Below are 23,512 nucleotides of genomic sequence, written 5' to 3'. Positions count from 1 at the left end.
TCTACACGTGGCCCATTCCATAGTGCGTGCTCTCAACCATCGCATGGCCATCTCGCTTGTCCAGCGCTGGGCCATCGTGTAGAGGAGCCATAATTGTGTAAAGGTAATTCCATTCGGTGCGGCGGGGTGGAGCGTATGAAATACTACTACCTATTCTGAGCTATTGCATGGCTATAAACGAAGTGCGTGACGACGCACGGCGTGGCACTATGTGAACGTAGGTGGGCCTAAGAATATTAATAAGTATGTCGTTTTAAAATCCCTTCCAATATATCCCTTACATACTTATGTATAAATGCGAAAGTAACACTGTCTGTTTGTTGTTACCTTTCACGCTTGAACCGCTGACCCGAATGAGATGAAATTTAGTATGAATAGATTGAGGCCTGAGTAAGGACTAGGTATATGATAGTTTTTATCAATCATCATCATAATTAAAACCAAAATATTACTTTGCTAATCCGCGAAAAGATAACGTGCTAGTCAATCAGTGCTAACCCGTTATACTTACTTGCGTATTTTTACATGCAATTAATATTCCCACCCTCCCACCGCAAAAATAAATACGCAAATAAATATAACAAACCACCACGAAAAGAATAAACCTCGACACGTGTTTCGCGTCTCTACGAGGCATCCTCAGGAGTTGTTGACGGTCTGACGCCCGGCAACGGAATGACCTGTCTAGAATGGTCGGCCATATTTATACCTTGACCACTCCCCCTACTGTGCAAGTGTGAGTGAGATGGGAAAATTCGTAATAACGGCGATGACGCAACATTCAATTGTTCGTTAAGAATCATGCCCCTAATGTTGTACCTAATTATTTCCAGTTGTTCCAGGACACCCAAACGCAATCCCTTTTCGTAAACATGTAAAATATCAAAAGAAGGATTCTCAGATAAAGTGTGACCTGTATCTAATAAGTGCTTTGCAAAATTGGACTTCTCTGGATGGCTATGTCTATATGACGCAACATGCTCTTTATACCTAATAGTGAAATTACGCCCGTTTGCCCCACATACACCTTATTGCAATCATCACAGGTAAGCTTATAAACTCCAGACTTTTTCCCATTCTCGATCTTATCTTTGCCATTGCAAACCTGCAATGCATTCCTGTGGCCTTTAAGACAAATAACACTTTGTACTCAAAGCTTTGCAATGGCAAAGATAAGATCGAGAATGGGAAAAAGTCTGGAGTTTATAAGCTTACCTGTGATGATTGCAATAAGGTGTATGTGGGGCAAACGGGCCGTAATTTCACTATTAGGTATAAAGAGCATGTTGCGTCATATAGACATAGCCATCCAGAGAAGTCCAATTTTGCAAAGCACTTATTAGATACAGGTCACACTTTATCTGAGAATCCTTCTTTTGATATTTTACATGTTTGCGAAAAGGGATTGCGTTTGGGTGTCCTGGAACAACTGGAAATAATTAGGTACAACATTAGGGGCATGATTCTTAACGAACAATTGAATGTTGCGTCATCGCCGTTATTACGAATTTTCCCATCTCACTCACACTTGCACAGTAGGGGGAGTGGTCAAGGTATAAATATGGCCGACCATTCTAGACAGGTCATTCCGTTGCCGGGCGTCAGACCGTCAACAACTCCTGAGGATGCCTCGTAGAGAGGCGAAACACGTGTCGAGGATTATTCTTTTGGTGGTGGTTTGTTATATTTATTTGCGTATTTATTTTTGCGGTGGGAGGGTGGGAATATTAATTGCATGTAAAAATACGCAAGGGTATAACGGGTTAGCACTGATTGACTAACACGTTATCTTTTCGCGGATTAGCAAAGTAATATTTTCGTTTTAATTAGTATGGATTTCCGCAAAGTAACGCCTGATTCTATTCACAATCATCATCATCATTCCACACAGTCGAACTCGCGCGCAATAACAAATATAAGTTCAAAGTTCAAATATACTTTATTCATGTATGCCTCTAGCAACATCAAGCACTTAATGAATTTTAAGTAAGCAGGTATTACATATATATTATCTTAAGCTAATTATCACCCCATTATATTGATGTTAATATTATTCCATAATAATATTGGATTATTTTACATACCTACAGATCAAATTCAAAACTTAGAATAAGTACTTACACAAAAAGATCGTCAAACATATTTTTTTAAATAAAAAATACTAGTCTAGAATGTTTCTAGAATAAACATTGGAATATTCATATATTTTACATAGACGCAAGGCGAGCGCCATGGTTGTTTACCTACTGGTCCCTGACTACAATGTTCCCATGTTCGGTTAGTGATTGGAGTATCTCGTGCAGTAGACCCGCCGCTTGACTCTACAGACTTATTGTATTACTGGCAGGAATTCAGGAAAGGATCATTTTCTTACTGCTATTTATGACGGTTCCCTTAATCACTCGTACAGTAATTGAGATAAAAGACGTGGTTGGCATTTCGGATGGAAAGTGTGTAGACATGAGTAGGTACCTGTGTTATTTAATATGAACATTTAAAGATATTTAACAGTTATAATTACATGTTTTAATTATGTGTAGGTAAATAAATCTTAGTCAAAGTATTAGATGGATACGATTCGATATAGTAGGTATAGGTACCTATCTGCTCCAAAATATGTATTTTATGCGTAAAAATAAATCATAACCTATAATACCTACATCTTATTCTAATATCAAAATGGATGCCACTCAGCAATATGCCGATGACTGAGATACTTAGCCATGTCGCTGGTTTTCAGGGCAACCAACAACTAGAGACTGACAGAGTCAAACTCATTGTTGAGTTTTGCGGGGCTATGCCTATTTTTAAGAATAACTGTATTTTTATTAAATAAATAAATAAATAATATAAAAAACCAGAGAGAAAAATACAACAAAACAAAACTAAGCTAACCGTGGGAGAAGGTGAGTTTAAATTATAACCGGACATACCTAATTAATGCTTTGAACAATTAGAGAGTAAAACTAGATATGTGCGTAATAATGTTTATAGAATAATGAAAAATGTGACTTGTAAAAATAGTGAAATACATTTTGTAGTTAGGTAACTAAATATGTCGACACACTTAATACATAGGTACCTATTACGAAACAAAAAAATCGACGAGGATGGGATTCGAACCCACGCGTGCAGAGCACATTGGATTAGCAGTCCAACGCCTTAACCTCTCGGCCACCTCGTCGCCTGCTATATACCTACTAATTATGGATATAGTACTTGCCACTTTGCTAACATCACGTATTATTTTATCAATACGATGAAACATAATTATTTTATGCAGCTATTATACTAGTGGATCTGTGAGCTGTAGACCTCGCGTTGTAACACATTTTGTTTACACTGTGACGTGATTTCTTTAATTAGCATATTTAAAGAACAGACGGAATATGAAATGAAATGAAAATAAATGTATTTATTTGTCAGAATATGGTACATTGATTTGATCTTAAATTAGAATTATTGCAAGATCCATCATATGCTACCGTGAAGGCGGTGTACAAATATTTTTACTTACATCTATATCTTTGGTCTACACAATATATTAAAACAAAACTAGGAACAATCAAACAGCTAAACTAATCACTATAATCCAGAAACTCTTTTACACTATAAAAATAATGCTTGAGTATAGTTGAATTATCGAGAAGATGGAATTGCATTTGTAGTGGTTGTATGCTGATAGTACAAGAAAATAGAAAATTCAAATATAGAATGCCTGTAAACAAACAATACTACTACATATGCAATTCCACGCTCTCGATGATTCAACTATACCTAGGTATGGATGTAAATACTTTTTAAATTCCTCTGTTTGCCTATCAACTCTGTGGGTGAGTTATTGCGATATACATATGTATCTTATGTCGGCCGTAAAATGCAAATAAGATATTGATAACAGGATGACAGTTTGTAATGGGTCCATCATGACCCGACGTTTCCTCACAGCCATAAGCCATAATGTTTTACGGGTCTTCAAATGCCAATCGTTCCATTTCGCATTATCTTCATCTCGGGAAGTAATTTGCTATCGTCGTGCGTCGTAAAATTATGCAAATATTCATAGACTGAATCGAATTAATCAAAAATCATAAACGACACTTTTAAATCATATGGGATATTTGTACAGTATACATAAATATCATCGATAAGAACACGTTTGCAACATTTTCCTTTGTAAAAAGGAGAAAAACATTACTTTGTCGTTCACTGAACCTTAGAAAACGTATATTAAAAACTGATTTAATACGACATCAATGTTAGTTATCGAACGAGCGAGTGAAGCAAAGCGAAGTTTTTTACTCAGTTCGGGGCAAACGATTAGTAAGTTATAGAATATATTTCTCATAATATAACATTTATCGTCGCGAAATCGCATAAAAAGGATTCGTTATGTCAAAAAAATAGAGGAAACAAAATATGAAAATAACGGAAATTCCTAAATATCGGTAAGCACAACATTACTTTATTGCAAAACAAATAAACAGCTTGGCTAGGTACAGTTCTCAATTTTAAATTTAATCTTCTTTAGGCACTAAATTCATATTACATCATATAGCATCCTTTTACTTTTTCTTCAACGTAGAATTTAACTTCAGCTCTGTACTCACCATACAAAATTTGATCATTTAATTTGTCACTACGGAGGAAACCTTTTGTTTCAATAGTGCCCTAAAAAATCAAAAATAATTCCTTACGTACATTATTTCAGGACTTCCATTACACGAGCAAGGAAATGTGTTCTAATGTTTTCTGATAATCACTTTAGTTTTGCAAGCCATTTCCTTCAGATAAAAACTTCTACAAATGACTTACTGGTAAAGGGCAATCATCCACCCCAGCGGCCTCAATGATGGTATAGAATACGTCTCCTACCAGCGTTTTCAGCGTGTGGCAAAACGGACCTTTCAGATAGAACGAGCCCGGTTTGTATCCGCCGTCTCTCTTAGTGGCAGTTTGTATCTCCATCTACGATAAGATAAAAACATGAAGCCAAATTACCATCTTGATTCTTAATAATGGTCGCATTCGTCCCATTTTAAGGAATTAGATATGATAACGTACAGATGTAGTGCATAATTATTTTCCATCATTTTTTCACGGAAACGTCCGAACGTGTCTTGCTATTTCAGTCAGTCTCGGTACAAAAAGTACTGCTGTTTGGTAGAAAACCACCTGTATTTTCAAATTAAATAGGTAGATACCTTTAAACCTAAAATAATATCAATAATAGGAATTTAGGCATTTGCTACTTATCTCAGTATCGAATAAGTTCCATAAATGCCAAAAATACTTACTATGATATCGTCACTAAGAAGTGGCCATGGTGTGGATAATGTCATATCTAGCACATTAGTGGCCCGGTTAAATTATCTTTGCGTTAACCACAAATCGACTTCTGTTACTGGTGGGTCACAGTGTTCGAATGACTGGAAAATAAAGGTTTCTGGGCCCTTAACCAGGAAAATATATATTAGTAATAAGCTAATATTTTATACAACCTGAAATAAAAGTCGATCAATATGTCATCGCGATCATATAAACATTTTATTAAAATATGTCCATGATTAATTGAATTATGAAACGAAAATGCTTACCAGTATTTTACCCGGGAAACTATGGCATAGTGAAAATACGCAAGTAAAAATAACAACGTGTAGTGTCGATCGAAACATTGTCTTTGAACAAACATAATATTAGCGTTTACCTTCTCTACGATTTTATCACGTAGTTCCTACACACTAATATGCGTGACACTTCACAGATAACATCAAAAATGTATAAAACATGCATACACCATAGTCATTCAAAGATTATTAAATTGATATAATAGATAGGTAGTTAGAAACACTACACGGGTATTTTTTCTAAATGTAGTTACGTGGTAGGTATACAATTTAAACTTTTTTCTTTCTATTTACATAGTTATTTCGAGGGTTCCGTGGTCGGCTAGGAATATAGCTTCGCTATGACCGTTTCTCGTCTCCGTCCGCGGCTTTGCTAGAAAGCCGCATGTTGGCATGGATATATGTAAATCAATCATACCGACACAGTGGTAAAATAAAAACTAGTGAAATATATTTTTGTGGGCTTAGTCGTTTCAACTGTTGCAAGAAAGTGAAAAAGAACTGAAACTTTTACTGTGAAAAGAGTACCTAAACAAATTTTGTGATAAAGTAAATATTTTCGGAAATATTTGCTCCGAAAAAATGCGCCCTAATTCTAACTTTTGAATCACGGAAAATATGAGATATATCGTAAAAGTAAATCTTAAAATACTTTCAATGAAAACTATAGCGAATATTATCGGTTAAGCCGTTTTTGGGTCATACAGAAAAATGTGTTCATGTCTTTCCTGTAGACATACACAAAAGTTAAGGGCTAAAAAGGTTAATTTTCTTATTTAACTCTTATCCACGTGAAAAGGTAGGTACTCCTTTTATTTAGAGAACTATGATAAAATCATTACCTACATGCCCACAAGCTGTTAACTATTGCCCACAGGAGAGAAAACTAGTGTGTTCGCGCGAACACACGCATTTTTCTCTCCTTTATAGCCCTTAACTCTTGTGTATGTATGTCTACAGGAAAGACGTGAACACAGTTTTCTGTTTGACCCTTTTAAGTTATCGCAAAAAATCTACCCCTCTTAGTAAAAGACGTACAAAGCGCTGTGAAGGTACTACGTACCTTATGCTTTGAATGTACCAACTCGTACATGACATGATACATGATACCTACTTAGTACCTACTCGTACATGATAGCTATTAATAGCCCCCGTTCAGCCTATAGTGATAGAGCTAGGTAAAGAACTACGGAACCCTAGAATGAGCATGGTCCAGCATGCTATTGGCCGGTTTTTTTTCATAGATGGCAAACGAGAAGACGAATCGCCTGATGGTCAGCAATTACCGCCGCCCATGGACACCTGCCACATTAGACGGGTTGCAAGTGCGTTGCCGGTTTTTAAGATGGGAGTATGGTCCGCATATTATACTTAATACGACCAGTTTATTCCTTGTGTTAATAGGTATCGAGATGTGGATAGGTAAATGAATAAAAATATTAATGTTGCTTGGGTGTTTATTTTACTTGTGAGTTGTGAGTAAGTAAAAGGAAATATACTTATTTATAACTTCTGCCTCATTTCGGACGTATATTACAGCCCTAGAAATATAGGATTTACGGACCGCATCGCCTACTTCTTGTACCTACACGTAGCCCTTGTACGACCAAATGTGATAAACTGATAAAAATGTGCATACGTTTGACGTCATGTCCGTTGTACTGGCAGTAGTAATAAAATTAGAGTCTCTACTCATTTCACTTGTGAAAAACTGTGAACTGTGAATGCTTACTAGAAAAGAATGATGTTTTCTTTAATGTGCAGTGGTAAAATGTAGCTCGCTCCAAATTTATTAAGTACAAAAATATGATGCTTTAATACTTAGGAAGAAAATAAACATAACTTTAGAACATGATTTTATTGAAAAGCTTAGTCTTCTTCTTTAGCCACCAATTGCATGTACAATATATAACATCCTTTCGTTTCATCGTCGACAAAAAATGACAGTTTTGCTCTATAGTCCCCGTACAGCATTTGTTCGTTTAGTTTCTCGCTGTCGACGTAGAAACCGTCCACTTTTACATCACCCTGAAAAGTCAAATCAGTTGATTATTAAATAATTCAGAGGCGTATCTAACTTAAAAATATAACACTTAATTCATTGTCTCTCAGGGGACGTCCTAAAACAACGCGCCTACGCGATTATCACAAGTTCGCGCGAATTTTACTCGTGCGAACGCCTGGATAAACATACTGAATTCGAATACAGTCTGGCTTAATGAAAGTTGAACCTGAAAAAAACCGGCAAATTCAAAATATCTGTAGCAGGCGGCTCTTTGATTACAAGGATTGCATAATTTTTATACTTTTTATGATATCTTTAATATGAAAATTATAAAAAGTATAAAAAAGCCTTTTTTGAAATTGCCCCGTGTTTTCAGGTTCTACTTTCATTAGCCAGACTCAAGGTGTCCTAAATGACGCGCGACTCGCGTTCGCATTTATGAGAAAAAATCGTGCGAACTCACGATAATCGCCTAGGCGCGTTGTATTAGGATGACCCCTCATAGTGATGAGAATGGATTTGTTATGTGATGTCTTTGACTGTGTAAAATAAGATTTTCTTGGCAGAACACAGAGATGACTTACTGGTATGGGGCAATCCTCAACCCCTGCAGCATTCACGATCGCATCGAACAAGTCTCCCATAAGTGATTGTAACGTTTTGCAGAATGGACCTTTCATGTAGAAGGAGCCGGGTTTGTAGCCGCCGTCCTTCTTGCTCGAAGTATCTATCTCCATCTACGTATGAAAAATACTTAATTTATGGATAAGTCCTAGATTTGCCTATCGATTGTCAGCACGATAACAATACTTATGTCTAGCCAAGCTAAATTTAGTTTCGTGACTACGTGACGGTATGTAGACATCTTTTGAAAACCACATTTCCTGAAACCTGCCGCTTAGGAGATATTCGCTTTTAATTTTAATTGTACAGTTTATGATTGAAAATCATCATTTCACCATAATCATTTTATAATGTATTTAGGTATTTTTCTTCTTAGGCTAGGTCATTTATAATATGAATATAAAAGTAAAATACAAAAACACATAACTAACAATAAAAAATACATATTAAACACATTATAAAAAACCTAACCTATAGGGTGCCGCCGGCAGCGGGGCAAGGCCCAAGGATTCCAAGGAACCGAGGAGGTACTTACTATAGGTACGCGCCGTGTCCAAAATTACCGCCTTCTGCATCTGACTCTTGATCCAACCACCCAACCATAATCATTTTATTGTTACCTAATGTAATAAACAAAAATCAACCTTGTTTTGGCACTGGTTCTGAACTTGTGGTAGTAATTAGTGAGTTGTGTTTGTCACCTAACGAACATTTAGGTAACTTACTATGATGTCATCACTGAGTGGCCATGGTGTGGATAATGTCATATCTAGAACATTACGGGTCCGGTTAAATTTTCTCTGTGTTACCCACAAATAGACCTCTGTTACTGGTGGGTCACAGTGTTCATATGACTGGAATTTGAAGACCCCTGGGCCCTACAGAGAAAAACAGATTGTGTAAGTGTGCATGTATAATGTCATAAAACTTACGCTCTGCGCATTGGGTTTATACACTTTTTACTGACATTCGTCAATTTTGTTTTTTCCTATTGCACAATGTAAAATATGATGAGCAGGCATCGTCAATTTTATAGCATTTTTGGTGCAGCGGAGTGGTATTAACGGAATTGGTAGGTATAGATAATTCCAACTGAAATGGTAAATTAAGGTTAATATGTAACGTAATTAACGCTCCGTTAACACCACTCCGCTGCACCGAAAATGCTAAAAAATTTACGATGTCCGGTGATGAGATACAAATTCGGGTTCAAAAATTATTTGTTTAAATCAGAAACAATTAAAATTAAAAATGCCTAACTGCTTACAATTATCTTATCTGTTATACTTGAACATAGACAAAATATGCCAGTGAAAATGGCCAACTGAAGTGTTGGTTGCAACATAATTACTCGAATAAACAAAGTCTACAGTATTCTGCCCTTTTATTAACCTGTTAAATTGCGTGACAGTAGCAGATTAACATCAAAAATGTAGAATAATGCATTTTTTATCAACCTGTGCAATAATAAAACTTTTCACTGTTCACTACACAAGTGTCTTATATTTTTTACACCTTTTACACGATAATTTAAATTAGGTATCTATTATACCTACCACCGATTAAACGTAAGTATGTAATACATATATTTATACATAACAAATTAAAAATAAATATCTAATAAGTATTCAATACCTACAAACCTACATACTGTATCTATAATTTCTGTTGCATTAATTAACAGTTTTCATATAAAAAATAACTGATTTGCAAGACCGAAGTGATGCCATAAGTTTTCCGTGAACAAAGTTTTGTACGGAATTATAAAAAAATAATTGCTAATTTGCTATATATATCGCGGTAGACCCGTTTGTGTAATTAAATATGTCTGTGCCTCCGGTGTAAAAGGGTTTAACTCGAGTTTGTCCAAATTACAGATTTTGCCAGTACAAGGTTATTTCATGAAACTACATCTTTTGTGCTGATACCCACGGCCCTACGACTTCTAATTGCTGAGATATCGATTGTGCAAAAGGGTTAAAGTTTGCCAAAAAGCTTAACCATTATGTTCAAAACGATTTATTTTTATATAATCTCGTTTAAAAGTTAAAGTAAAGTTTAATCTTAGTGAATAAACTACATTTCAAGAAAGATTCGGTGTAAAGAAATCAAAATTCACTTACATCTATTTCAACTACCTAGTCTAGTTCGTGAATGACAGTAAAACTTAAGTATTTTTATTATTCACAAACAATTTTTAGGACGCCATGATGTGTAAAGGGGTATAAATAATGTACTTTGACCATTTTTCACCATCTAGTTTCGCTAAATTGAGTTAACGATTATGGTTAATGTGCACTTAGATTCCTTTCCATATAATTTTTTTTAGTTGGTCAATGTTGTGCAAAACGGTGGAAGTCAATAGGATGTGCGGAGTGCAGAAGAGGGGTCGCCCGTGAGTCCCGCTCGTGTAATCATGACGCATGCGATCAGCTTTTATAACTTCAGTGTGCTATGGAAAACTTAAGTCACTGCGAGAAAGGTAGGTAAATGAAAAAAAGAAAAGTTGTTGTTTATTGAGGTGAGCGAATTCAAATATCAAAAAGAAAGTCCTGTACAAGAAAAGACATCTGGAAGACTGATTATGAAATAATTGGGCTACAAAAACATAAAAAAAACAAAGATGGGGAAGTAAGACCAACAAGTACAACTGCCCTGTTGTACTGAACCATTCGCAATTTCAACAGGGAAATTAAATATATTACTTAAGTCACTCTTTAATTACATTTATATTATTCTTTTTGGTTTGTTTTATTACCATCATTCTAAAAAATGCAATATTTAGTTCCCAAAATGGTTTCTTTACACAGTACAAAAATTCAAAAAGATTTTAGCAACTATTGTTGTGTAGAGAAAGTGCAGTTTAACCTTTTCACACATTCATTATTTTTGTGAAAAGGGATATAAGTTTTTTTTGAAAGCCAATATTTCTGTTACTTTCACATAAGTCAGGTTAATTTAAATGACAAGTTATAATTCATCACTTAAACTATCTAAATTAAAAACAAAAACCAATTTTTTAAAGAAACAATGCAGAGAAAACAGGGTTTGAAACGTTTTTCGGCCATACTGAAAAATTTCATTTTTTGAGTTTAGCCCTTTTACACTGGAGGCATTGATGTGTACAAAACGCGAGAGTTTAAAGGGTTATAATAAAAAAATAAGTACTAAATACCTACCTGATGTCCTTTTACGGAGGATAGGTATTTCATGCTAGTGACTACTTATGTACACTGTCTACAGACATTTTACTCGATTTCAACAAAATGTGAAAGGAAGCGGTCGGAGACATCCTGACATCTGACGATCGCTGATCTTTTGACATCCAATAAAGGAAATGTGCATTATGTGCAAGGGAAATTTAAATGAAGCGAGGCGGGTTCTGTTCTCATGGACACGATTCTGTTTTATCTTAATCTTAGTTTAGTGTTACTGGTTGTGGCTTTACATAAAGCACACAATATAGTTGAGATTGACCATAACTTGTAAGGTCACGCACACGCACAGTGAAACGACTGTAAAATATTAGGTACTACTTATTTGTTTACTTTTATAGTGTATTATATTATAACCAACCCCCGCCCACCTGGGGGAGCATACACCTGCTGCGTTTGTGGCCGAGGGATCCTCTCTCGTATAGGGCTTTACACTCTTTACAGCCACGAACGCAAGAGTCGTAACCGGATTGTGCTTAAAACATCTGACACAGATGATAAAGGCCTATTATTATATATACATATGGAGTATTACTATACTCTTATTGTATATAGAATTTTCTCTACGATATGATTTTACCATAATCATTCTGAGATCATCTCTCTGCTTTGCCTAAAGGTTGACTGGTAGAGAATGACTCATCAAGTCCGCCTTTTGTACTGTAAGGTTTTCTTTTGTGCAATAAATAAATGATTCAATTGGTTGAGTTTTATTAGATATCATGTTCCATATTAACTTCGGCAATTTTTCTTCAGGAAAACTGGAATGTTTTTCTGGGCTGTCACCTTGTACAAACAGCAACACTCCTAACTGTACATCGGTGGACATTATTACAAAAGGCATAAGGTCCACCGATGTACAGTTAACATTGTGGGCGATGTTACCTACATAAAAGGACAAAATCGTTTGTGGACCTAACTGCAAGAGTGCCTGACGAAAAAGGGAGAGTTTTTAAGGTTCCATAGCCAAAATGGCAATTTGAATTCCCAATAAGGGCCTTATTTCTTGTAACGGCTTTTGTACCTATATGTATCGTATGTGGCCCGACACGCACCTGGCCGGTTATTTGGGTATTGATATAACCATATCAAATATAAGTAATACGTATACGTACAGTCATACCGCATGCCTCCGCCGCATTCTCGGTATATACTGGCCCGAGAAAATTTCTAATGCCAACCTGTGGAGATGCTGCAATGAGACCCCGATCGACCAGCAGATCAAGCGCCGGAAATGGAGTTGGATTGGGCATACACTCCGAAGGGATCCTGACCACATACCGAGGCAAGCCCTCGACTGGAATCCCCAAGGAAAGAGGAAACGTTGCCGCCCAAAACAGACCTGGCGCCGGACTATTGTTGCAGAGGCGAAGGCTATCGGGAAGACTTGGAGCGAACTCAAGCACGAAGCTCAAGACCGATCCAGATGGCGGCGCACTGTGGACGCCCTCTGCCCCACCTAGGGGACATAGGACAATAAGTAAGTCAATACGTACAGTCAGCAGCAGAAGTTGCTAAGCGGGCTAGGTGTTAAAAATTACCTTGACACGCTCTTATTCTCTTCAAAATAAAGTCGCGTCAAGATCATTTTGAACACCTCACCCGCATAGCAACTTCTACTGCTGACTGTACGTACTAGTTTACTATATCTTTGGCACGCTATGCAACCTCAAAGAATTTTAACGTGCGATTGAGCGAGGGATAAACTGAATACAATTTAGTTTTTTTTTTTTTTACTTTTTGTTACAGACGGTGTCTGTAAAAGTGTAAGAAATATTTCGCCATATGAACAGGACGTCCACACACTTTCTAAGTAAGTAACATCGGTTGTAAGTTTTTCTTGTTTTAAAAAGGCAAAGTCGTGAGTGCCATCTATCGGCGCCGAGTGACATGCGCACACGCACGCTACACTGATTAATTACTTGATAGCATGTAGTTGTCTCTGACACGACAATAGCTTTGCAATCGCGTAACATTAGGTGTGTGGTACACTGAAAATTTACTCAACCGGAAACTTAATTCTAGGCTAGGACGATAGGCTATTACTGAACCGGTGAGGTCCATCGTAGTACCTGTCTTCACTTTCATTCAGGTGTGACTAGGGCCAATCACCGATCAGTTTTAAAATTACTTTTAAAATTACTTTAAAAAAAAAATACTTTTAAAATTACAAAAAAGTTTATGGTTAAAATAATTTAAGCAATTATGGTACTTATTAGAGTTGGTTGATTAGATGCAATGATTATCAGTATTATCACATTTAATATGAAACTGAAAAAACTTACTGGTTGCTAGAATTAATATTAGAATTCTAAATTAAAATATGTTTTTTTTTCAGAGATGAACAGTTGGACATTGTGATAACTTTTCAGTATGACGTCATGCATGCACTATGCTAGATTTAGCAACAAACAATAATAATTAAGAGTTTTCTTTACATTTATGATAGGATATTATTAATTTATTATTTTATAATTATCGCCGTAACGGAAATGCTCCAAGTACACCAACAACCCACGTCCATTGTGCAAACCTCACGAGCGCACATCACATCCGATCTTTTCTGGTTCGCCATCAATAATGCGAATGTGTTTGTTTGGAGCTATCTGGGTTAATTACAGAGTCCAATAGGCCATGTGATTTATTCGTGAGAACAATTAGTGACCTGAGCGATCCTTATACGTTTGACATCAACGCGCGAGCCGCACCCAATAAACCTTAAGAGTAACCGTGGGTTCTCTATAGATATATAGAACACTCTTTATTGGCACACCTCAGTAGAAAGATAAAAAAGAAAAGAACAATTGGTTAAATGTAGAGGCAGACAACAGGCGGTCTTATCGCTAAAGAGCTGTATATACATACAGGGTGATTCAGGAGACGTGAGCAGGACTAACACTGCGCATATCGTTAATTATAAGCAACTGTTTCGTATCAGTATTAATGAGGTTAACGTTAATTTTCTAGTCGTGTTGAAAAAAATGTTATTAATTTTTTTACGACATGCATGGTCACCCTAAAATTAGAATACTAAACTACCGATATTCTGTGTCAAATTGATTGTCATCACGGTCTGGTTACTTTTGAAAACTCGTATCTCACTCAAGTTTGACAGTTTATTTTCTTCGTAATCAAAATGCCATTACAGTTAAAGAGGTTTTATGTTTATTAATTAGGTCCTGTAGGGTGACCATGATTGTTGAGAATTAAATTTGCCCTCACGAAAAAGTTAAAAAAATAGGAAAAAGTGTTGTTGTTTCTCCTAAATATGACGGTGATCGATCAATTATCAGTTACTGAGTGTGCAGGATTAGTCCTGCTCACGTCTCATGAATCATCCTGTATAGTCGGGTCTGGCAAACCCAATTTGTCATTTGTCAGTAAATAAGATCAAAAAAACTATACTCATCCCTTCCTTTTGGGTGCTAGTATTACGTAAGACAAAGCTAGTATATGCATGTTAAGGGGACTGAAAGATCGAGATGATTGCAATCGATGTGCCAAAAAATGTGGTCATTCATGGGCTCTAATTTTCACACTCTTTTTTTTGTTATTACAAATACAAATACAAAATTCTTTATAATGGAAGGCGGTAGGGTAGGCGGACGTCGCGCCTGGTGATCACAGCCAATACCAAATACCAAATAGGTGACAGAAAGTAATACGTTTACAATGAGTTACTTAACTGTATTTAGGCGTAAGGTGCAGGGGGGCAATTTAGACTGCGGGATAATTGAAACTAATCGAATTATCTTCCATGTTTTACATTATTAACTAGAGTCACACACAACACATCTTTTCGCTGTCTGGACATATATGGCACTCTAGTTAATAATGTAAAACATGGAAGATATTTTGATTAGCTTAACTTACCCCGCAGTCTAAATTGCCCTCCTGCGACGTATAAGTTTTATAGGGAAACCGCTGAGAATCAGATTATAAGATAACTATTACTCTACAACAATGTAAGCTTCCGCTTAAAGAACTGATACATGATAACATGATAGCCGAGACTCATTTGAAAGCGCCCAATTTCACAATGAAGACATAATTCATCAGGTCTATTTAACCCCGCTATTAACAGATATCATCGTATGGGAACAAATTGCGTCAGTAGCAAGTGTGAATGAAACTTAATCCGATTGATACGATCTTGCGCCGGTTATATCATGAGATATCGGATTTTTGAAACCAAAAAGCAGGAAGTCCGAAGACAAAATCAGTCGAAATTCTACCGTAAGATAACTATCTCTAGTCTAAAATCAAATTAGCAGTTGCCGAGAGATGGTCATCTTTTGGTCTACAAGTACCATATTCGGGGCACGTTAAACTGATGAAGTAATTAAATTTTACGTTTTTTTTCTGTCGTGACCCGAGATTGTTGGAGGAACTACCTTTACGTAATTATTATTGGGAATTGAAATGCAATTTTGTAGGTAAGTGATATTCCAAGGAAACTAAGTACCTACCTAACACAAATAACAAGTCGTAGTTGGGTTAAAGAGAGTCAATAGAAGCGACGCCTTTGGTATATATGTACATTCTACTTATGAATTGTATTCGATATATCTGGCTTTTATAAAATGGGATCTTATATTGCTGATGTGGACGGTAATGATTTAAATCAATAGCACCGACAAATAAAATCTCTTTTATCTTCAAAAGGTGATCTTGTGGGCGCCTTTGCAAACATTAGTCAGGACTTACTACACGTGTTTCTTCACAGTTTTTTGCACTAACAATAGAAATCGTGTTAGGCGTGTGTTAATTGACAAAATGTTAGGATCTGAAGTAGGTACGCCTCCTAGTGCACTGCACGTCCTGTCAGTAGACCTATTCAATCGGTTCACTCCATACTCCGTAAACAGTACCTTTATTTAAAGTAACGGCCTCCTAGCCTAGTCGGTAGTGACCCTGCCTACGAAGCAGGAGGGCCCGGGTTCGAATCCTGGTAAGGGCATTTATTTGTGTGTTTATCACAAATATTTGTTCCTGAGTTATGGTTGTTTTCTATGTATAAAATTATTCATATATAGCTATGTATTATATATATCATTGTCTAGTGCCCACAACACAAGTCTTATTGAGCTTACTGTGGGACTGGGTCGATCTGTGTAAATTTGTCCGATAGTATTAGTATTAACAGTACAAACAACACTCTTCTGTTCATCGGTGGACCTTATGCCTTTTGGAATAAGGTTTACGAACTGTCAGTTAACAGTGAGGGCGATGATACGATGTATTAGAAGCTACAAAAAATAAGTATTCATTAAATTGATTAGTTGAGTAGTTATTAATAAATAAGATAGGCCGGTCACATCTGCCGCATGGATCCAGATACTAGTGTATTAGCTACCAAGTGGATGCCAGTAGAAGATTGCAGGCAGGCCCAGATGGAGATGGCGGGACGACCTGGCCCCTATTTGACAGGTGCGACAATTGTCGACATCACTGTTACTGACGTCACAGGCCTCCATAGACTACGGCAACCGCTTACCGTCGGACGGGTGGTGTGCTTGTTTGACACCAACATATTAATAAAAAAAACTCCAATATATCGCCAATAAATAAGTACTTATTAAGCTAATGACAATTGTCACAAGAAACACGACAATTGTCACGAAATTCCGACACGGAACTCATTTCCTGTCAAGAATTACCGAAAGTTCTATTAAATCGTGTGACAATTGTCATTATCATCATCAACCTCACAAGAGAAATACCCGTTTTTTACCGATATAATAAAGTTTTTTTAAATAATACAATGATCGTGGCAAACAGGAATGCGGCCCGACCGATGGTAAGCGGTAACCGTAGCCCATGGATGCCTGTGACGTCAGCAACAGTGACATTTGCCGAATTGTCGCACTGTCGCCGTGGTGAAATAGGGGCCTGGATACCCTCCTAACAACTGGCCGGTAGAAGCACTAAATAGGGATTTGTGGAAATCAAGGGGAGCAGCAAACGCCCAGCAGTGAGACACCAGAATATATATTTAGGCTAGGAAAAACTTATTAACCATGCAAATACACTACAGTTGCACAAGTCTACATTGTCCACACTGTTAACTAACAATTTGTATATCTTATTGCAAGTACATACATACGATTCACCCATGGTCAGTTAAAAATGTCGCTGTTAGAACACTTAGAACATATTATGTCGAATACTTTCACGGTGTCGTCTTACACGCGGTGGACCGCACGCAGTAAATGAGGTGTCAATTACTTTGTCTTTCCCAACCAAATCAATTTACGTGCATCGGATCTGCTTCGGTGGATGATAATTGATAATATTGCACTTAAAGGCCTTGAATGCTTGATTGAAAGACAAGGATATATGGTAGGTACATGCATGATTTTGCAATATTTCAATTAGACAACAGTTGGATTGCGGCTCGAGGTAGGTACAGCCTGGCAAAAAAGAGTAGAAATTAAAAAGTGGCAACACTGTAGTGTCGTCGCTTTCAAATCAATATATATAAGAGAACGGGACGACACTACAGTGTTTGTACTTTTTAATATCTACTCTTTTTTGCCAGGCTGTACTTGTATTAAAAAATGCAGAGCACACACACACACACAATTACAATAATTTCAATTTTGCATTTTTTAATTTCGTGATATAATTTCATTGAGACAATAAAATTATATCGCGGTAGACCCGTTTGAATCCTAATGACCATAAATAAATAATTAAAACACATTTACAATAATTTCAATTTTGCATTTTTTAATTTCGTGATATTATTTCATTGAGACAATTAATTATATCGCGGTAGACCCGTTTGAATCATAATGACCATAAATAAATAATTAATGCTTATCACGACGTCATATAATCATGATATATTTGGCTTTTAATTGACTGAATAATTCATTTAGATATCGAAACTTTGATTTTATGGAGATATGAATAACTTTTTTAATCGAAAAGTAAAAGTGACTGACTGATGTCTGTGATTTTTTCATTGATGTACGAGAGGAAAGTCGACTTTATTAAAAAAACATGCGTTTCTGTAATCTAAATTACCGATGCATGAATTCTTCCCTTTTAAAATTGAAATATACCTATGACGTGGTTCTGAAATGTCAACTGATTATTTATTATAGTACACCTACTGCAAGTGGTCCAGTTATGAACTTTTACTCGGGTGCGCCGGATATACCTTATTCTTTGTATAATTCTCAGAAAGAATTCCCGTAGTCTGGTTACCGGCCCGGCCTTCAAGCCCGACCAGTCAATGACCAGCAAACATTAACGATGCCATTATCGAATTATTCGTAAGTACTTAACAGTGGCCAGAAAAAGTTTGGGCAGAGATTATTTTTCGCAGACACGATACGCCTCAGATAACTGAATTAAAGTCGAAGTCTAGTCAAAGGTCCCACTTTGTCGCTTACGATAAGGAGGCGATTTGCTTGTATCTTTATACGAATAACCTGTCGAAGCGTCCTAATGGCAAGTGAAATAGTGGGACTTTTTGCTTGGAAACGACACAAATGTTTGTTTGTAGTCGAAGCATTACATTGGTAGTGTTCCTAATTAAATTCGAAAAAAACAATAAGGTATTATATGGCATTAAGGTATTATATCAATATTGCCTTTTTTTTGCTTACATTTTATTAGGAATAGGAATTGCCAGCCGTGTGTTACCAATATATGAAACTCAGCAGAAAATATCTCTTTTTCCGTCATCTGTATAAATGTAGATATTGTAGATATACTATAAATAAACGAACAAATTAACGGACAGACGGAAGAACTGGCCAAGCACGATTCAGACTCGCTCTCTGAGAGTATAGAGCCATCAAACAATTATTTTTGAATTGTTTTATTTTTTCTTAATATTGCTGACACGCTTGACCAGTGTTTATTATTTGTTATTATGTAGTATATGTATTATTCTTTAAAATACCCAGTTTGAGGTTTATTTTTATTATTAACAGAAATTAACTGTTTGCGAAAATGTCTTAGAGTAAATATTACAAACGAGCGCGATTCTGATTTAAATCAAAACCACGTACGAATCACAAGATTCACGACTACCTATATGTAGTACTTAGTAGGTACCATCGCCCACACTGTTAACTGTACATCGGTGGACCTTATGCCTTTTGTAATAATGTCCATCGACGTACCTATTTACAGTTAGGAGTGTTGCTGTTTGTACTATCTGTTTTTAATAATCTACGATTCTATGTCGAAGCCTCCTTGCCGCATCCAATTGATTTCTTGTTAGGCAGTAATTGTTTATTGAATTATCGCAGCGAAAGTACGTTACGAATGTGTGCTACAAATAAAAAATATGTATATCCGTGTTTAGGCGACTTACTGTAGCTGTACTAAAACAAGCCGTCGAGCCTAGGTAAAAAAGGAATATTGTCAAAACGTAGAGCACAAATCTATAAAATGAACCATAGCCATAATGTTACTGCGATCTAGCTTCCAAAAAACGTGCTAGTCAGCTCGAGGGAGATCTTTGTTCCTTGGTTCCTTTAGAACCAAGCGAAATTTAACTTTAGCCTCATAAAAAGGGGGTTTTATGAAAACTCCTTGAAACTTTCACGATTTTTACACTTATTAAATTGTAAAACGGGACTTAATCGCGTATTTAAGACGAAACAGGAGCTGAGTTTTAAATATTTTAGGTAAATATACCCGTCTCGCTAACGGAAGCGGCACCTAAAGGTAGTGCGATAAGGACAAGGCGAAAAATCCTGCTTAAAATCTCAAAAGTCGAGGTTTCGTACTCCTCTGTTTCCTCCTCCAAAACTTAACCAATCGTAACCAAATTTGGAAATCTAAATGATTTTGAAATTATCTGTGTCGGACCGTTTTGCTTTTTCGGCTAATTGATATCAGTTTTGAATGCCACGCCTCTTATTGCGGCATAGTCAATTAGGCCATTTTGGCCATTTTTGAAGGGCTCTAGCGCCTTAAAAAACAAAAATATCAAAAAAAGCAAAACGGTCCGACACAGATATTGACAATATTAATCTGTGTTGAAAAAATCATTGCTCTAGCTTCAAAAACCACGGAGGAAAACGAAGAGTACGTTTGTATGGAGAAATGACCACTCCCGTTGGCTTTTAAGTTTCAAGATTTACCTCCGACGTTTCGAGGACGCCGTTGTCCCCGTGGTCTCGGAGACACCGCGCTTGGAAACTTGCGCGGCTACAGTAAAGGGCCATAAAGTTTGCACATCGGTATTTAGAAAGAGAATATTGGAGGCAACGAGAATGAAAGAGACAACGCTCTACGAAGCCGAAATTCCGATGTGCAAACTTTATGGCCCTTTACTGTACAAGATGTTGATGTCAACTTTAGCCAGTCTTCTCCGTAAGAAGTTTGCTCGCTAGGTAGAAACTGGTAAGTATGCCTATGGCTTCCGATTGCTAATAATCTAGTTCTAGATTCTATGGCTAACATTATACATAGAATACACAAAACATTTACTCTCAACTATGAACTAATTCCTAGTATTTCACTTCAACATCCGTGTGGCAATAACGAGTAATCGGCGATCAAACTTATGCTGGCCTGAGTCGAGGGTTATTTATTATAGTTGTCTACCACAGTTAGTAAAACAAATTTAGTAGATTCATGCGTGATATACCGCTTTTTACCTACATATCGTAGGAGCATGAAATTGGCGCATTTTCCGCCTCTGCCGCTATTCGGGTTAATACTTAACGACATGTGGGGAAGAAACTGAAACTAATCAGAGCTATTTTCCAATACTATCACGGAGCTTCAAGGTCATATGGTGTTTTAGCATGTGTTTCACTTTCTTCTTTATGGTGTGTAAGCAGTGTAAGTATATACAGCTCGATTCGAACTTTAAGATTTATCGCAATAATCCCGGCGTTTCCCGTTAGTGTGGCCCCGGCACAAGGATTGGGTGGGACGACTTATTCTTCTTCTTCTTTATATATTTAAGAGCTGTGCTCTTGTCGGTGGAGCAATCTCCAACTCGTCCGGTCTTCTGCCAACTCCTTAACCTTCTGGTATGACAAGACCTGAATCATTTCTTTTATTTGGTTATACGTGCAGTGCAAAATTAATTACAACAGTTATGCGGGGGGACCGAAAAGGAGATGGCGGGACGACTTGGACGCATTCTACCCCAAATGGGAAAATGCCGATGACAGAGTCGAGTGGAGAAAACGAGGGGGGGGGGGTCTTTGCCCAGCAGTGGAACACCAAAGTAGGCTAAAAAAAAATACCTACACCGTCAATACTAATCGTCTAATCGATCTATCGATTGGCCCATTGTTAAAACGGAAATAGCTAGAAAGTAACTAACAGCTAATGTGTAATACCTATATAGGATACACATAATACGTCGTGTTATGATATCTCGTTACCGTTATCTCGCGTCGAGATGTATTGCTGGTCGAAATTAATTGTTTTCTTTGATTGGCCCCGATAACAATTACAATGTGTAGAAACCATTGACGTATATCTCAGGACTGGCCTTACGGGCAATAAGAATGGGGCATGAATGGGGCCAATACAGAGCGATTGGTCGCAAATAGTTGCATTAGACTGCACGATTGGCTCGTATTCGTGAGTGGCACCGCTGAGCTAGTACCATTTTAGTGCCCGTAAGGCCCGTCCTGGAATATACGTCAATGGTAGGAACTAACAGGAAAAATGGTTTATCAGATCGGTGGTTACGTAAGTGACATACTAACTTATTGACTTCTAATGTTGTGACCTAGTATTTTTATGTTGTTACTAGCTGTGCTCGCAGCTTCGTCCATGTAGGATTCGAACTGAGTAATTTATCTCTGCATCACCGTGGTTACATATCTAAAATAAAATAGCCTATGGTATATCCTAGAGCTTAAAGGATGACCTATCTAACGTGAGTCGTCCTTAAGCTTCCTAGATGCCAAATTTCATCAAAATTAGTTCAACTGTTTAGCTGTGTTGTCGTATAATAAGTTGAGTTACTTTCGTAGTTACTTTATTAGCAGTGTTAATAAAATTCACAAAGTACTTTTATAACATTCAGTAGAGAAAATACGCATGTTTTCTGATCTGGTTGTTCACCAGATCATGTTTATATAAATACCTGTAAATACATATACAGCCATTAATCCCGTCAATACAATAGCAATTATATCGTCAATAGTTTCACTCGGCAGGGTTCGTCAACAAATTGGCGAGAAAGCTATCCGCGAAATTGTAGTGACGGCACGCCTACTGACTCTATTGCGTACGCGCTTTTGACATTTTTGAGCAACTCTATTTACCTTAAGGTGAAGTTAGTGTAAAAAAAACTAATGGTTTAAATAATAATCTTATTCAAATTTAATATACCTACCTAGTAAATAAAAAGTTTACATAAGGAAAAGTGGGGCCCACTGATGGCACTGATTACCAGTCCGCCGGACGATATCGGCCTGTCAGTTAAAAGCAAAAGGTGACAGTTCCGAACAACCGGCAGGCTGATATCGTCCAGCGAACTGGTAATCTGTGGGCCCCTTAACATTGCCTACCATGCCAAACATTGCTTGAAAAAAAAGAGTAAGTTTCTTGGATGCTTTTGAAATATTATTTAAGCACTTTCGTAATTGGAACACGTCATTAGACCTAATCAAATAATCGGTAAATTATAAAATCCTAATTATAATAATTGATATGTAGGTAGGTATGTACTTATAAAGGATTATAATGGCTAATAATGTTCAAACTCGGCCACACGTTACTAAAACCAAAGAGAGCCTCCCCTTAACCATTGGGTATCAATCACGTATGCAGATTATAATGGCGATTTATCGGCCATGTTGTCATTATAGAAAATGCTTTCTACCTGTGCAACCATACCTCTTCACTTCAAAGCAGCGCCACCATATATTGTAATAGCAAAAGCTCTGGTATTCTAATATATTGAAGAGTTCTCAAATCCGTTGGCACCTTAATACCGAAGAGAACTTTTTAACTTGGTCGGATTGTCAAAGCGTTGTTAGTACCATAATTTGCCGCCCGCAAAAAGTAGTTTGTTAATTCATTCTGTAATCTAAGTATGT

General features: G+C 36.9%; 2 protein-coding genes, 1 long non-coding RNA gene and 1 other non-coding gene across 4 annotated transcripts in view; 1 reads left to right on the top strand and 3 right to left on the bottom strand.

Annotated features, from left to right (window-relative positions):
* LOC134793521 (pre-rRNA-processing protein TSR1 homolog) overlaps window positions 1-23,512 on the top strand; it is a 561,986-nt gene that overhangs the window by 76,367 nt on the left and 462,107 nt on the right. The window lies entirely within an intron of this gene.
* On the bottom strand, window positions 3,103-3,184 carry Trnas-gcu (transfer RNA serine (anticodon GCU)). The gene has a single exon. It is a non-coding gene; the product is annotated as a tRNA-Ser (tRNA).
* Window positions 4,507-5,709, bottom strand: LOC134793569 (uncharacterized). The gene is made up of 4 exons (XR_010144559.1): window positions 5,598-5,709; window positions 5,298-5,453; window positions 4,816-4,968; window positions 4,507-4,671 (listed from the first exon to the last, which is right to left on the bottom strand). It is a non-coding gene; the product is annotated as an uncharacterized LOC134793569 (long non-coding RNA).
* On the bottom strand, window positions 7,471-9,637 carry LOC134793553 (uncharacterized). The gene is made up of 4 exons (XM_063765164.1): window positions 9,524-9,637; window positions 8,982-9,134; window positions 8,217-8,369; window positions 7,471-7,655 (listed from the first exon to the last, which is right to left on the bottom strand). The coding sequence occupies exons 1-4, from the start codon at window positions 9,599-9,601 to the stop codon at window positions 7,497-7,499; spliced, it is 543 nt and encodes a 180-aa protein (XP_063621234.1). The 5' UTR covers window positions 9,602-9,637; the 3' UTR covers window positions 7,471-7,496.

The sequence above is a fragment of the Cydia splendana genome, chromosome 9 (assembly GCF_910591565.1).
Source record: "Cydia splendana chromosome 9, ilCydSple1.2, whole genome shotgun sequence".
Taxonomy (NCBI): domain Eukaryota; kingdom Metazoa; phylum Arthropoda; class Insecta; order Lepidoptera; family Tortricidae; genus Cydia; species Cydia splendana.
Note: the sequence above shows the minus strand (reverse complement) of the source record. Positions and strands in the feature narration are given on the sequence as shown.